The following is a 15,279-nucleotide window of genomic DNA, read 5'->3' as shown; positions in this document are numbered from 1 at the left end:
CTGTAAAACCAGTCTTTCCCAAAACCGCTAAACCTGGAGATGCAATCAGGTACTCCAGCACCTGGCAAATATTCTGGAACAAAGGAGAACTGTTGCCAATGCCCTACCTCACTCACATTTAGGAGCACATAACTCCAGCCAGGTCTCCTAAGCAACCAAATTTGCCCAGTTGCTAGAAAGGGTAGAGCCTCCACATGTGGAGTCTCCGTGGTGTCATGCACAACGAGCCACATGATAAGATGCGCGGATTGACGGTCTCAGAAGCGGAGGCAACTGAGACTTGTCCTCCGCCACCTGGATTGAGGTGAGTAACCGCGCCACCACGAGGACCTACTAAGTAATGGGAATTGGGCATTCCAAATTGGGAGAAAAGGGGATAAAAATAAATAAAATTAGGAGCACAATAAAATAAAGATGGCTTCTGTGATGAGGAGGGTGTTGTGGCCGGGACTTGATGACGCACACCTGGTGCTGAGTTGACTAATCAGCAGGAGAGATAAGAGGGGCCGGAGATGTCAGTTCGAAAGAAAGAGAGAGAGAGAGATGCACGACGCTGTGTGTGTGCGTCTTTGTTTGTTTTGCAGTTTATGTTATGTTAGTTTAGTTTTGTTATTAAAGTTTTACGTTGACTGTTCAGCTAGTTCCCACCTCCTACTTGCCCATCTTAAGAACCTCGTTACACTGGTGCCGAAACCCGGGAAGGAGGAAGGATGCGCAGGTGACAGTGTGTCTGGGGACTGGCGAGCCACTTTTTCTCTCTCTCTCTCTCCTCTCTCTCTAGTTCTGTCTCTCCCACTCACTCTTTCTCTCTCCCCTCTACCTCCCCTCGTCTCTCTCAGTTTCCCAGGAGGCGGGGATGGCCGGCCGGAGAAGGACGGCCGAAAGGGCAACACCTCCCCTCCAGGAAGGGAGGGGGGGAGTAAATCAGGCCGGAGGTCTCCCTGGTCTGAATCTGGTGGTGGAGGAGTGTGACGAGGAGGGGGGCATGACCGGGCAGTGATGATGCACGCCTGGCACTGAACTGACTAATCAGCAGGAGAGAAATAAGGGGGCCAGAGATGTCAGTTCGAGAGAGAGATGCACAAAACTGTGTGTGTGCGTCTTTGTTTGTTTTGCAGTTTATGTTATGTTTGAGTTCAGTTTGTTATTAAAGTTTTACGTTGACTGTTCAGCTGGTTCCCGCCTCCTCCTTGTCCATCTTAAGAACATCGTTACAGCCTCAAATCTATCAAACATGGACTAAAAGCCACAAAACTCCTATTTTGATTTAACTGGTTTTATTGGGTCTTCCCAATTATGGTTACTGTACAGTATTTTGCCACTGTAAGGATGCCACAGCAGTTCCTAGATTTTTCAAGCCTTGAGTTCTGTAGTTTTGACCTCCATTGCATCATTGTTTACCAGTAAGCAGACATGAACATACAGACTTTTAGATAAAGGCTATGTTTGTTGAAAGCTCCGGGTGAAAGTTCATGGTGTTGTGTGGAAGAGTTGACTGTATTCTCATCGGCTATCTCTTTGAATGTTTTCTAGCTAAACGCTCCCAAATATACAGATGAGAATGCAGCTCTTCCTCTTAGTCTTCTTCACGTGTGTGTGCTGGCAGCATGGCAGCGCCTCCCCTGTGCCAGTCACATGCCAGGACACTGCAATGGTGAAGGCAGCCGAGGAGACACTGGAGCAGATAAATGCAGACAGACAGGAGGGCTATATCTTCTCTCTGAACCGACTTTATGATATCAAGCAGCACATAAAGGTGAGCTAGTATTGATAATGTAGTTTTTATCAGTATTATAGATATTACATGGATGTATGACAAATTAGGATCTAAGATTTAGAAAAGCTTTTATCTAATAACTCAAAAATTGGTGTATCCATTAAGCAAAAATAATAACATATATTTCCTATACATAGGAATACATATGATCATACACTTTTTTCATTATTTATTTAATCGTTTTCAAGGTAACTTTTTTTGTTTGTTTGTTTTTTTTTTACACAAAACAACATGAATATTATATACAGTATAAATACAGGGTTGGAAGGGTTTCTTTTAAAATGTATTCCACTACAGATTACAGAATACATACTGTAAAATTTAATTTGTAACGTTTTCCATTAGATTACTCAAGGTCAGTAATCTGAATACTTTGGATTACTTCTTCAGAACTGGCAGATTTTTTCACTTGTTCTGAATTTAAACAAGTTAATAACAAGTGAAAAAAACAGGGGGCCTGGGTAGCTCAGTGGTAAAATACGCTGGCTACCACCCCTGGAGTTCGCTAGTTCACTAGTTCAAATCCCAGGGCATGCTGAGTGACTCCAGCCAGGTCTCCTAAGCAACCAAATTGGCCCAGTTGCTAGGGAGGGTAGAGTCACATGGGGTAACCTCCTCGTGGTCGCTATAATGTGGTTTGTTCTCAGTGGGGCGCATGGTGAATTGAGCGTGGTTGCCACGGTGGATGGCGTGAAGCCTCCACATGCGCTATGTCTCCATAGCAACACGCTCAACAAGCCACATGATAAGATGCACAGGTTGACTGTCTCAGACACAGAGGCAACTGGGATTCCTGGACTGAGGCAAATCACTACACAACCACAAGGACTTAGAGCACATTGGGAATTGGGCATTCCAAATTGGGAGAAAAAGGGGAAAAATCCCCCCCCAAAAAAAAACAAGTGAAAAAAACCTGCCAGTACAGTAAGACAAAATACACTTGTATTAAAAATAAATTTTCTGAAAAAAGCCTAAATTATTATGCAAAGTAAATTTATCTTGTTTTAACCATTTTTGTTTTATATATTTTTTTACAGGAATACAATTCAAACATTGTCATCAAGAATACGATTTTATGCAGTAAATCTTTGCCCTATATTTATCAATTTTCACATTTTGTTGTATATTTTATTGCAGTATTTCATGAATTTGTTTTGTTTGATATACAGTATATATACAGTATATATATATATATATATATATATATATATATATATATATATATATATATATATATATCATACATATATATATATACCTCCATTCATAAAATTATAAAATTCATATTTTGAGACCATGTTCATCAAGAGGTGTATTCATTGTCATTGTCTATATAAGTAAAAAAAAATTGTAATGCATTTTGGAGTACATTAAGATATATATATATATATATATATATATATATATATATATATATATATATATATATATATATATATATATTTTTTTTTTTTTTTTTTTTTTAAAGAGCACCAGGTCAATGACCCAAATATTGCAAAAGTGCATATTTTTATTTTTCACCAAATAGATTGGAGTTTGGAGCACACCTAGAGAGAGATTCTTTACTGATGTACTCAAACCTAATATTACATTGCTTTAATTTTTGAAGAGTTAATTCATGTTAGTTTCATTAATGTTTGCTTTTATCAAAGGAAGAAGGTGTGACTCATTTACACCTGACCATAGATGTACTGGAAACACGGTGCCATGTTATCAGCAGGAAGAAATGGAAATCTTGTGCCATAAAGGGCATTGGTGATGTACCGGTATGAATCTTTGAGTTGCTCTGAAAGACATATTTTAATTGATGGTCTCTTACTGAGATTACTGTCTCTGTCAATTACTTTGTGTTTCTTTACTATCCTGTTATTTATCTTGAATAAATCGTTTGTTCTTTAAATTGTCCTGTCCACTATAGGTGTTTGGGACGTGTAAGGCGTCTGTTTCCATTCAGAGCAGCGTCAAAGTTCACAGTTACAACTGCACCATCCAACAAGGTGTGCTGAGACTGAACCTCTATTAGCTTGAAGGTTCAATACAACTTAAGTTCATCTGTGACACGCTATTGATTTCCACAGAAAATAATTTTGACTAGTCCCTCAGTCTGTAGGAACAAAGAACATTTTTTATTACACTAATTCATTTACTATGGAAGTCTTTGGGGCAAATATACAGGAAGGTTTAAAAACAGAATTGTAAACGGTATGTGAACATTGTATTTATAAGTGCCTATATTCTTCTGTAAAGTTGTCTGTATTGGACTTTTAGTGGTGGGACTACTTTTCTAGGCAGATGAGCTTGAAGTTATGTGTTATTAATGTAATTCTGGGGTTAAAAGGATGTATATGATTTTATAAAGGTAAGTACGTGATTCTATCAATTGGTCTTATTTGAATATGTACAGTGTGTTTAAGACTTGTGGCTATACTGTCAAAACATTGTGTACTTTAAAGGGATAGTTCACCTAATAATGAAAATTCTCTCATCATTTACTCACCCTCATGCCATCCCAGATGTGTATGACTTTTCTTCTGCTGAACACAAATGAAGATTTTTAAAGGAATATCTCAGCTCTGTAGGTCCATACAATGCAAGTGAATGGTGGCCAGAACTTTGAAGGTCCAAAAAGTACATAAAGGTAGCATGAAAGTAATCCATACGACTACAGTGTGTAAATCCATGTCTTCTGAAGTGATATGATAGGTGTGGGTGAGAAACAGATACATTTCTCAGTCCATTTTTTTTTTACCATAAATTCTCCTCTCTGCCAATAGGTGGCAATATGCACAAAGAATACAAATGTCCAAAACAAAAGAAGAAGAATGTGAACATGAAAGTGGAGATTTACAGTAAAATAGTACTTAAATATTGATTGCATTCTTTTTGCCACCTTTATCGCCACCTATTGGCAGGGAGGAGAATTTATGATAAAAAAAATGACTTTAATATTGATCTGTTTCTCACTTCATAACACTTCAGAAGATATGGATTTAACGACTGGAGTCATATGGATTTTTTTTACCTTGAAGGTTCTCGCCTCCATTCACTTGTATGGACCTACAAAGTTGAGATATTCTTCTAAAAATCATTTGTGTTCAGCAGAAGAAAGAAACTCATACACATCTGGGATGGCATAAGGGTGAGTAAATGATGATTACATTTTTATTTTTGGGTGAACTTTCTCTTTAACATTTATCCCAGTGCAATGCCTTGTCCCATTGACTTACATTGCAAGTGCATCCCTGTAAAAAACATTTTTTTTTTGTATTATTATTATTATATTGAGGGTCAAGTCAGTATGTTAGATTTATATTAAACCTGGAACAAGCTCTTTAAAATTCTGACCTTGTAAAATACTTACTTTATACTTGCTCTGCATTACTTTTTAACAGTGGCAGCTAGAACTGTAGTAGACGCTTGCCCTGACTGTCCAACCACAGAGCAATTAGATGATCCGGTTATATCTGAGACCACAAAACTGGCACTGCATAAATTTAACATCAAACAAGCTTTTCCACATGACTTTAGTCTGCTAAATATAACAGCAGCCAGAATGCAGGTACGTCAAAATCAATCCATCAATCAATCAATCGATTGATTCTGTCCCGCACACATGGGTAATGAGCTGAGTGTGTGTTTTGTAGTGGATTGAGGGTCCAGATTACTTTGTGGAGTTCACCATTCAAGAGACGCACTGCCTGAAAAACATGACTGATACTGATTCCACGCAATGCAAGATCAAGGACTCCGCTGTAAGCACTTGTTTCAAATCAACAAAAACAATAATAAAAGACTAAAGCTGGGTGGGGCCTGGGTAGCTCAGCGAGTAAAGACGCTTACTACCACCCCTGGAGTTGCGAGTTCAAAACCCAGGGCATGCTGAATGACTCCAGCCAGGTCTCCTAAGCAACCAAATTGGCCTGGTTGCTAGGGAGGGTAGAGTCACATGGGGTAACCTCCTCGTGGTCGCTATAATGTGGTTCGCTCTTGGTGGGGCATGTGGTGAGTTGTGCGTGGATGCCGTGGAGAATAGCGTGAAGCCTCCATGTGCGCTATGTCTCTGCGGTAACGCGCTCAACAAGCCACGTGATAAGATGCGTGGTTTGACGGTCTCAGACGCAGAGGCAACTGAGATTCGTCCTCCGCCACCCGGATTGAGGCGAGTCACTACGCCACCATGAGGACTTAGAGCGCATTGGGAATTGGGCATTCCAAATTGAAAAAAAAAAAAAAAAAGACTAAAGCTGGGTGAACACTATAATTTTGGCCACAATTTCGCTGTCAGATACAAATTTTGTGAATCGAAAAAGATTTCTTTAGTTAGTAATGAAAAATCTGCATTATTTTATCGCTTAGTGTGACATATTCACTGACTCGCAATTAACTGTGTTTTTGATGAATCTTATGGTGCATTCCAGACAACTCAGAACATGGGATTTTCCAACCTCCGACTTAAAAATAATGATTTAAAAACGTAACTTAAAGTCAGACATCCGACTTGTGAACTCGAGGTAGATCAATCAACCCCGACTTCAACGAGTAGCGTCGTCTGACATCAGTTGGACCTCTGAGCATAAACTGGAGCTGGGATTTGTAAAACATAAAAACAAACTTTTCACTGCAGGAAATTTCTGTATATTCAATATACAATAAATGTGTATTGAATATAATATTGAATAGAGAATTTTAAGAAGAATTATTTGTGTATCAATCAATGCCTACGTTTTCACCTATTTTGCTTGTGAAATAGCTACTAGATAACCAGCTAGCTAGCTAGAAATTTTTGGTCACAGTCTTGTAGTGTGACTGTTGGTATGACAGCCATCTAATAAAAAACAATAGAAGTACAGCCATAGATGACGTGTTTAGTTAAAAATGATGAAACTAACTTGTCTACATAGTATGTCACAAATATTTAGTTGATTAGTGTTCCCTTAAAGGGATAGTTAATCCAAAAATACAAATTCTCTCATCATTTACTCAACCTCATGCCATCTCAGATGTGTATGACTTTGTTTCTTCTGCTGAACACAAAGATTTTTAGAAGAATATCTCTTCTAAAAGTAATCCATATGACTCCAGTGGTTTTATCCATGTCTTCTGAAGCGCTCCAGTTGGTTTTGGGTGAGAACAGACCAAAATGTAACCTTTTTCACTGTACATCTTTCCAGCAGTCTCTAGACACGATCATGATTTTAAGCTCAATTATACTTCCTTGTTTTTGACGCATGCGCAGAGTGCTAGATCGCACTATAGGAAGTGTAATCAATTTTGAAATCATGATCGACAAGGAGATTCTTTTTCACTCTTTTGCCCAGCCACAACATAGTTTAAACACTCCCAACATCTTTTTTTTTCTTTTCTTTTCCATAACATTTTTAACATTAGTGAAAGTGCATGCTTGGGTTTGTGCAGTACCATTTCATTTTTGCATATGATCGTCCAGTAAATGCTTTCAATATTTTCCAGAGTGCTACAATGTATATCGCACAGTTGGACATGAAAGACCATTGATGTCACAAAGTCTGCTAAACAGGGTCATATCGTACAATCTGATAAGTAGCACATGTAAAGGACCAAAAAAAACAAAAACGTGCACTGTACACCCAGCTTTAATGCTGCCTTCATGTGCTATCGGAATTATTCTACTTCTCACTTATGAAGTGGTTATTATGGACAGGAAACATGGACGATGGCAGGTTCATTCACACATTTTTTTTTGAATTTTTTTTTTTGAGGAACTTTTATTTTGACACCAGAATACAAACGACTCAGCTTGCTGATCACAATGGAGTTTTGGTAAAATACAAGCTAATTTCACAGTGTAAAAATTTACAACATGCATCAAATGGTTGCTGATATACATAAATGTATATGACCAAAATGGCAAGCGCTAACAATTAGCTATTTTTTTGAAAAATGAATACTGTCCATCTCTACAGAAGCCATCCTCTCCTCCATCATGTTGAAATTTTACGTCTCCTCCCAACTCGAAAACTCGGGTATCAAAATAATCTCAAGTGTTTCCAAGTCGTAATTATGAGAGTGTCACATCCCTTCAAGTCTCCCTTTCATGGACATTTATGTTGTAGTTTGTCCCCACTACTACTAGTCATCATCACATTCACCATTTCCTATCTGTGTTCCTAGCTGTTCCTCGTATTGTCATTTCCCATGTCTGTATATATTCCCTCATGTTTCATCATTCATCGTCTAGTTTCGTCTATATTAGCATGTACATTTGTCTGATTGTTGTATTTATTCTTATTTATATATTTTTCTCCCCAATTTGGAATGCCCAATTCCCAGTGTGCTCTAGGTCCTCGTGGTGGTGTAGTGACTCGCCTCAATCCGGGTGGCAGAGGACAGATCTCAGTTGCCTCCACGTCTGAGACTGTCAATCCGCGCATCTTATCACGTGGCTTGTTGAGCGTGTTACCGCAGAGACATAGCGCATGTGGAGGCTTCACGCTATTCTCCGCGGCACCCACGCACAACTCACCACAGGCTGAGAGCGAGAACCACATTATAACGACCACGAGGAGGTTACCCCATGTGACTCTACCCTCCCTAGCAACCGGGCCAATTTGGTTGTTTAGGAGACCTGGCTGGAGTTACTCAGCACGCCCTGGATTCGAACTCACGACTCCATGGGTGGTAGCCAGCATCTTTACTTGCTGAGCTACCCAAGCCCCCTATTGTTGTATGTGTGTCATCCCTATCCCTCTCCATGTTCATGCATGACAGAGGGGTCGTTCATGTGCAACTTCAGAGTGGGGAAACTCGTATTTATGATAATTCCGATAGCACGTGAAGGCAGCATAATCAATGAAAGAAATTAAAAACACTTCTTTTTATCTAAACTCTTTAAAGATTCATTGCCATTGTTTAAAATTGTGTAGTAATCTTTTTTTTTCTGAAAAAGCGCAAGGGTTTCTGCACGGGTTCACACACCACTGTTGATGACCGACTGGAGATGAAAGTTCCTGTTGAAGTCAAATGTGAAATTTATGAACCAGCGGTAAGTGATTTTAACTGTTTGGGAGTAATTAAATAAAATTAGTGACCCTACTTGAGGCCAACTTATACTTCTGTGCCGAACCTATGGCATTATGTATGTCTAGCTACGGCGGTTACAGCATAGCCTACACCATAGCTTGACGCGCAGTTCTCCAAAAATGTGTCACGACTACTAGTCAATAGATTAATTTTCAAAATCAAAATTGAAATGTATTTTAATCAAATAAATTAGGCTAAATCCCTTACACAAATCGAGAGTTCTGGCAAACTTGCTGCAAATTCGCCACTAATTATTTTCACATTATGCAAAGGTTTGCGATTTTCTTTTTCTTGTACTCTAGGCTATTCAACAAGGAACCTCTGGACCCTTTGGATCAATACATGTTCTCTCCCCTCCACCCATGCAAATTCCCCCCAGAGCCCTGCCAGTGGCCAGTAACTGTCCTGGGCCAAGAAAACACAACCTTGGATTGAAAGATCTGAATCTCTGAATGAAATATTACTTGAAGCCATGCGGTCCACTCTAAACAAGCACTGTAAACGTTGACATGTTCCAACAGTCTTTATGCTCTTTGTGTTCTTATGAGACACATTGGCATTTTTTTAAATATACATATATTACACAGGTGTTTATCTATGCACAATATGTCAACAAAGTTATGTCCTACAGAATCCCAATATTATTATTTTTTTCATTGACATTATTTTCATGAAAATTCAACATTACTGTTAAGCTAAAATTCTCATACTGTGTGTTTACTTGCCATGAAAAACCTTAAAGGTCCTAAAAACAGACTTATATAAATGCAAAATAGTGGAACTTAAAAGAACATTGATAAAGAAACTCTTTGCAAATGAGTAGCTGACTGCAGGAACAAACTGAGTGTATAATATTTTGATTTAATTAATTCTGAAACATTTTGTATAAAGAATATAACAAATGTGTGATTATTTCAAAGATGTGGTGTTGAAGCTAATAAACAATAAAAGCAACCAATCAAAAGCCATGCTGCTTGATTGACAGGTATAACAACCAATGTACGATCACATTCTATGACTTTTATCTTCAGGAAGTTTCTACTGTTTACATTTCAGATTTCCACGCCAGTGAATTTTTAGTCGATTGTTTATGTCTCCGGTATTTCCAGCGTCTGCAGTTCATTAACTCGTGAGATTTTCTTTGGGAAAATGAAATGACGGCTCGCAGTGTTAATGATTTTGGCCTGATCATCACAAGACGTTTAGGCATGTGATATTGATCAGACTGAGATGAACCTCCAGCATTGGGCGGCAAATGCAAATAGGTAATAAGTGTGTCATAAATGTTCATCCTCCAGGGTTCGCTCGGCGGCTCAAAAAGTCAAATCCTCTATTGAGCCGCATTGAAATCGTAAGGACGGGTTTTTTGGATTTTTTTTTTTTTTTTGGACTTATTACAGTATAGTCGTTTAAATCTATTAATTCCAAGAAATTATGCCTGACAGACAAATGTAAATCCGCCCAATTAATATATATATATATATATATATATATATATATATATATATATATATATATATATACAGTCGATTTTGATTACATTATCATTTTTCCCCTTTAAATTATTATTTTTATAATAATAATTTAAAGGGGAAAAATTATAATGCATTTTTGCACAATCCACATTTTTGCACAATGCACAATGATTTATCAATACTAAACAGCGCAGAGAAAAGCAACAGGTACCACGTGACACCGCAGTTCAGTGAAATGAAAGTAAAAGGTAAAATAGCAGATTTTTTATTGCATTCAGACTTTGTAACAAGACAATAAAAAGCAAATATATGAGGATACACGTGTTTAGATATACAAATAAAATAACAGTAACACAAAATACAATTAAAATGTAAGGCTATAGGGGTTATATTATACAGTATAAACCCACATTGGTCTTACAAATACAAAATATTGGCTTAAGGACATTTTGTTTTATGTATTTTTTTTATTTTTATTTTTTTATTTTTTACCATTTTAAGGCATAATTATATTTGGACAGCTCTCAGTATTTTTTTTTTTTGTTGTAGCTAAAATCTGCGTTTGCTTGTCCGTTAAGCCACGCCCACTTCTACCACTTCTATTTCATTCTAACTGCCATTCCAGTTTCACTGTTTTCTCCCCTTCTACACAGCGGCTTACTCTTCCGTGCTTTACAAGTATGTAGTGTACAGTTGCCGCCGCAGAAATGGTGCATGTTTATAACTGCCACCCGTTCGCGTCGCAGCAGATCGTTGCGGCGGAGCAGGAGCCCGGGCTGGTGTGCTGCGGCGGCGGGGCGCTATTCGTGGTGTCCGCCGGAGGCTGTAAGATCGAGGCGTATGACCTGCAGCGGGAGGGATGTCCGCTCATCTGCCGCTTCGGTAGCATGGGATCGGTGCACAGCATTCGACACAGTGCCGTGGGTCAGTGACAGCACAACTATACACATAAATATACATGCTGTTACCATGGAACATGGTGTTTTTATGGTACATGTATAAAATGCATAGTATTACCATGATATATGTCCAAAAACATGGTATTAGCATTACACTTGTTCAAAACTCATATTGTCATGATATATGTCCAAAAATAACACAGTATTATCATGGTTACATGTTTCCAAACATGGTATTACAATGAAACGTCCTAAAACATGTTAGTAACATGATGCATGTTCAAAATCATATTAAGCATAGTGCATGTTTGAGAAATAAAAAATGGTATTAACATGGTACATGTTTATTAGCGTTCTACATGTTCAAAATGCATATAATTGCCATTGCTCAGTATATGAATGGTTGAGCTTGATGAATGCAGTTTACAGTAACATTTGTGTACAATTGTTAAAATGGAGTAAGATTATTTACTTGTCTATCCACAATGCTGCAAAAGAGTCCAAATGATGTTACTTCCTAGGTGTCACAATTTAAAGCAATGGTACATTTTTAATAGGGGGAAATCATGTAGCAACAGGCTATGACATATCTCATTTATTCACCCGTATGCCATCCCAGATGTGTATGACTTTCTTTCTTCTACTGAACACAAAGAAGATTTTTAAAAGAATATCTCAGCTCTGTCGGTCCATACAATGCAAGTGAATGGTGGCCAAAAAAATGTAAGCTCCAAAAAGCACATAAAGGCAGCATAAAAGTTATCCATACTACTCAAGTGATTAAATGCATGTCTTCAGAAGAGATATGATAGGTGTGGGTGAGAAACAGATCAATATTTAAGTCCATTTTTACTATAAATTCTCCTCCCTGCCCAGTAGGTGGTGATATGCATGAAGAATGCGAATCGCCAAAAACAAAAGAAGAAGAATGTGAAAGTGAATGTGGAGATTGATTGTAAAAAAAGGACTTAAATATTGATCTGTTTCTCACCCACACCTATCATATTCTTCTGACGACATGGATTAAACCACTGGAGTGTTATGGATTATTTCTGTGCTGCCTTTATGTGCTTTTTTTGTACTTCAATGTTCTGGCCACCTTTCACTTGGATTGTATGGACCTACAGAGCTGAGATATTCTTCATCTTTTTTTTTTTTTCTCCCCAATTTGGAATGCCCAGTTCCCAATGCGCTCTAAGTCCTCGTGGTGGCGTAGTGACTCGCCTCAATCCGGGTGGTGGAGGACGAATCTCAGTTGCCTCCGCGTCTGAGACCGTCAATCCGCGCATCTGATCACGTGGCTTGTTGAGCGCGTTACCGCGGAGACATAGTGCGTGTGGAGGCTTCACGCTATTCTCCGTGGCATCCACGCACAACTCATCACGCGCACAACCGAGAGCGAGAACCACATTATAGCGACCACGAGGAGGTTACCCCAGTGTGACTCTAGCAACCGGGCCAATTTGGTTGCTTAGGAGACCTGGCTGGAGTCATTCAGCATGCCCTGAATTCAAACTCGCAACTCCAGGGGTGGTAGTAAGCGTCTTTACTCGCTGAGCTACCCAGACCCCTGCTGAGATATTCTTCTAAAAATCTTAATTTGTGTTCAGCAGAAGAAAGTCATACACATCTGTGATGGCATGAGGTTGAGTAAATGATTAGAGCATTTTCATTTTGGAGTTAACTCTCCCTTTGGACACCAATTTGTACCTGATTCATGGAAAGTGCCAAAATCTGCTAAATGCTTGTGTTTGTCTGTGTTTATTTCTAGGGGACTATCTAGTGACAATTGAGGAGAAGAACAGGGCGACGTATCTCAGGGCATATACTAACTGGAGATACCAGGCTGCAGAGAAGACCCGTGTTGGGGTGCGTCTGCTGGGTCACTTCCTGCGGGGCTCGTCCTTCTGCGGAGCTCCTAAAGAACAGATGGAAATCATAGAGATCCCACTGTTTGAACCACCGCTGTGTGTGGCGTGCTGCATGCTCACAGGTGAACACTGTTTGCAAAGCACTAACATCATAACAGCACGTCTTCAAAGGTCAAGTGTGTCAATTCTTTTGCACCAAACGGAATTGCAAAAATGTCCTCATTGAGCAGTTTGATCTAAATATGTAATTGAAAATCATCCCTTAGAAATTATTTGTCTTTTGGCCCCCAGTGAGCAAACCAAAGGCGACTGTGGCAAGAACACAAAACTCCACAAGATGTTAGTTAATGGAGAGAAAAAAAAACTTGGGAAAAACCAGGCACAGCTGGGGGAGCCAGTTCCCCTCTGGCTATATAGCATGAATGTAATGCTAATATTAGTTATCTATGTGAAATACAAGTCATGTATTAATTGAGTACAGCTGTGAAGAGATTTGGTGGGAAATGTTTAGAACTACTGTGAAGGATTTTGATTGAACTGTAAGATTAATTATTGAGAGTCTTTGAAGTCCATTCAGAATATACTGCTGAAGTGCACGTAGATGAAGTGTTCTTTGTTATTTGGCTGATGAAGTCTTTAGTTGGTAATTTATTGTCTATGTATTCTATTTTAAGAGGAGTGATGCAAGCAGTGGTCTGAGAAGTGTTACTCGCTGTTCGATTGGAACAGCAAAGGTGTTCTAAATGGTTGCCAGGGTGTTCTAGATGGTTGCTAGTAGAGATAATCCAATATTGTTTTTTTTTTTTATTATTATTTTTTTACATCCAATAGATTATATTTATGTTCCGATAACTAATTTGCATAAAAATTTTTTTATTATTATTTAATTTGACACAATAATAACTACAGTATATCATTCCTCACTAACTTCTAAAGAACGACCCGTTTTACTAACATTGTGTTGAATAATAATTAAAAGTCAAATAATTAATTCAAGCAAAACATTTACAACACAAGTTAAAAATGTACCTGTGAACACAGTTATTTCCTGTTGAACTCATAGTGTTGATTGTGTTGTTGTGTGCTATTTTCAGAGACTTACCAGATGCCGGCATTTATCAGTAAACACAATACTTAAGAACCGATGTCTGATTAAGTGGAAAAGTGTAAATATCTGTATTTTTTTTCACTATATTTAAAAACCGATAACCGATTTAGTGAAAAAGTGTACATTTTGTAAAAAACTACTATATAAAAATGATTTGTCAAGAGAGAAAGACCAATAATTTTGACTGATATTTTTTTGTGATATTTACATGGAGATGGACCAATAATGTTGACTGATATTTTTTACCAAGTATTAAGATTAAGTGGAAACGTGTACCTACCATTAAAAAAAAATATCTGTCAAAATTTAAGGTCTAGATTAGGGCTGTAAATCTAAATTTTTAATCGAATTAATTACATGGTATGCCGATTAATTAATATAATTAATCGCAATTAATCGCATACATAAATATTGGCTGAGAAAGACCCTCAAATAACAATAATTCAATATATAATGATTAAATAATTATAAATACTGTAGTTATATTTAAATAATTATAAATAAAGTAAATATATAAAAGAATTATCAGAAAAGTCTAATTTTTTGACATTAAATTGTTTAGTACAATTAGACAAACTGTAGAAAAATCATAAAAAATTGCACATTTTTATGTATCATATTTGATAGATTAGGCTTTAAAAGTCATTATCCTCCTGAGGCCCAGCAATTCATTTTTGTGTAGGACATTTGTTATTTGAGTTTTTCCTAGCCCATACATGCTATAGTAATAAATCTTGGGGTATTATCAGAGGACTCCCTGGGTTTTTTTTGGAGATACCAAATGTTTGAGAGTTTGGCCATGACAACTTCATCTCCTTGGTCTATAAATATGGATTGAAATATATAACAGTTCAATTCAGCACAACTCAAGTACAATATTAATAAATATTATTTTTTCAATAAACAATTTTTAACATGTATTTTATGCACTGTACACTATATTGACATTTAAAAAAGAAAATTGTACAAAAAAATTTCGCTGGGTCTCAGGAACTTATGGTAAGATGACATCATAATAGCTTGTCATGTAAAATAATGTGATCTTTATAATGACAGAGCAGGCTGCATTTATGAAAATACACAGAAATAT

The 15,279-nt window shown here is 37.7% G+C and overlaps 2 protein-coding genes across 3 annotated transcripts in view; both read left to right on the top strand.

Annotated features, from left to right (window-relative positions):
- The first annotated feature begins 1,468 nt into the window (after nucleotides 1–1,468).
- Nucleotides 1,469–9,825, top strand: LOC127438151 (fetuin-B-like). The gene is made up of 7 exons (XM_051693498.1): nucleotides 1,469–1,756; nucleotides 3,430–3,543; nucleotides 3,696–3,774; nucleotides 5,170–5,336; nucleotides 5,422–5,529; nucleotides 8,703–8,798; nucleotides 9,139–9,825. The coding sequence occupies exons 1-7, from the start codon at nucleotides 1,556–1,558 to the stop codon at nucleotides 9,286–9,288; spliced, it is 915 nt and encodes a 304-aa protein (XP_051549458.1). The 5' UTR covers nucleotides 1,469–1,555; the 3' UTR covers nucleotides 9,289–9,825.
- An 816-nt stretch (nucleotides 9,826–10,641) lies between these two features.
- LOC127438131 (BLOC-2 complex member HPS3-like) overlaps nucleotides 10,642–15,279 on the top strand; it is a 42,559-nt gene continuing 37,921 nt past the window's right edge. The window contains exons 1-2 of one of the 2 annotated variants that reach the window (XM_051693452.1): nucleotides 10,642–11,235; nucleotides 12,982–13,203. In XM_051693452.1, the coding sequence (XP_051549412.1) occupies nucleotides 11,019–11,235; nucleotides 12,982–13,203 (439 nt within the window). In that variant the 5' untranslated portion in view covers nucleotides 10,642–11,018. The remainder of the gene's footprint in view (nucleotides 11,236–12,981; nucleotides 13,204–15,279) is intronic. The other variant, XM_051693453.1, reaches the window with a different exon arrangement.

The sequence above is a fragment of the Myxocyprinus asiaticus genome, chromosome 49 (genome assembly GCF_019703515.2).
Source record: "Myxocyprinus asiaticus isolate MX2 ecotype Aquarium Trade chromosome 49, UBuf_Myxa_2, whole genome shotgun sequence".
Classification (NCBI taxonomy): Eukaryota; Metazoa; Chordata; class Actinopteri; order Cypriniformes; family Catostomidae; genus Myxocyprinus; species Myxocyprinus asiaticus.
The sequence above is the reverse complement of the archived record's forward strand: the minus strand, read 5'-3'. Positions and strand labels throughout refer to the sequence as shown.

Excerpts from the sequence above, each read along its gene's own strand:
- LOC127438151 (XM_051693498.1), top strand. The coding sequence starts at position 1,556 with ATGAGAATGCAGCTCTTCCTCTTAGTCTTCTTCACGTGTGTGTGCTGG. Across the intron at positions 1,757-3,429 it reads ATATCAAGCAGCACATAAAG|GAAGAAGGTGTGACTCATTT; the intron begins GTGAGCTAGTAT and ends CTTTTATCAAAG. Across the intron at positions 8,799-9,138 it reads GTGAAATTTATGAACCAGCG|GCTATTCAACAAGGAACCTC; the intron begins GTAAGTGATTTT and ends CTTGTACTCTAG.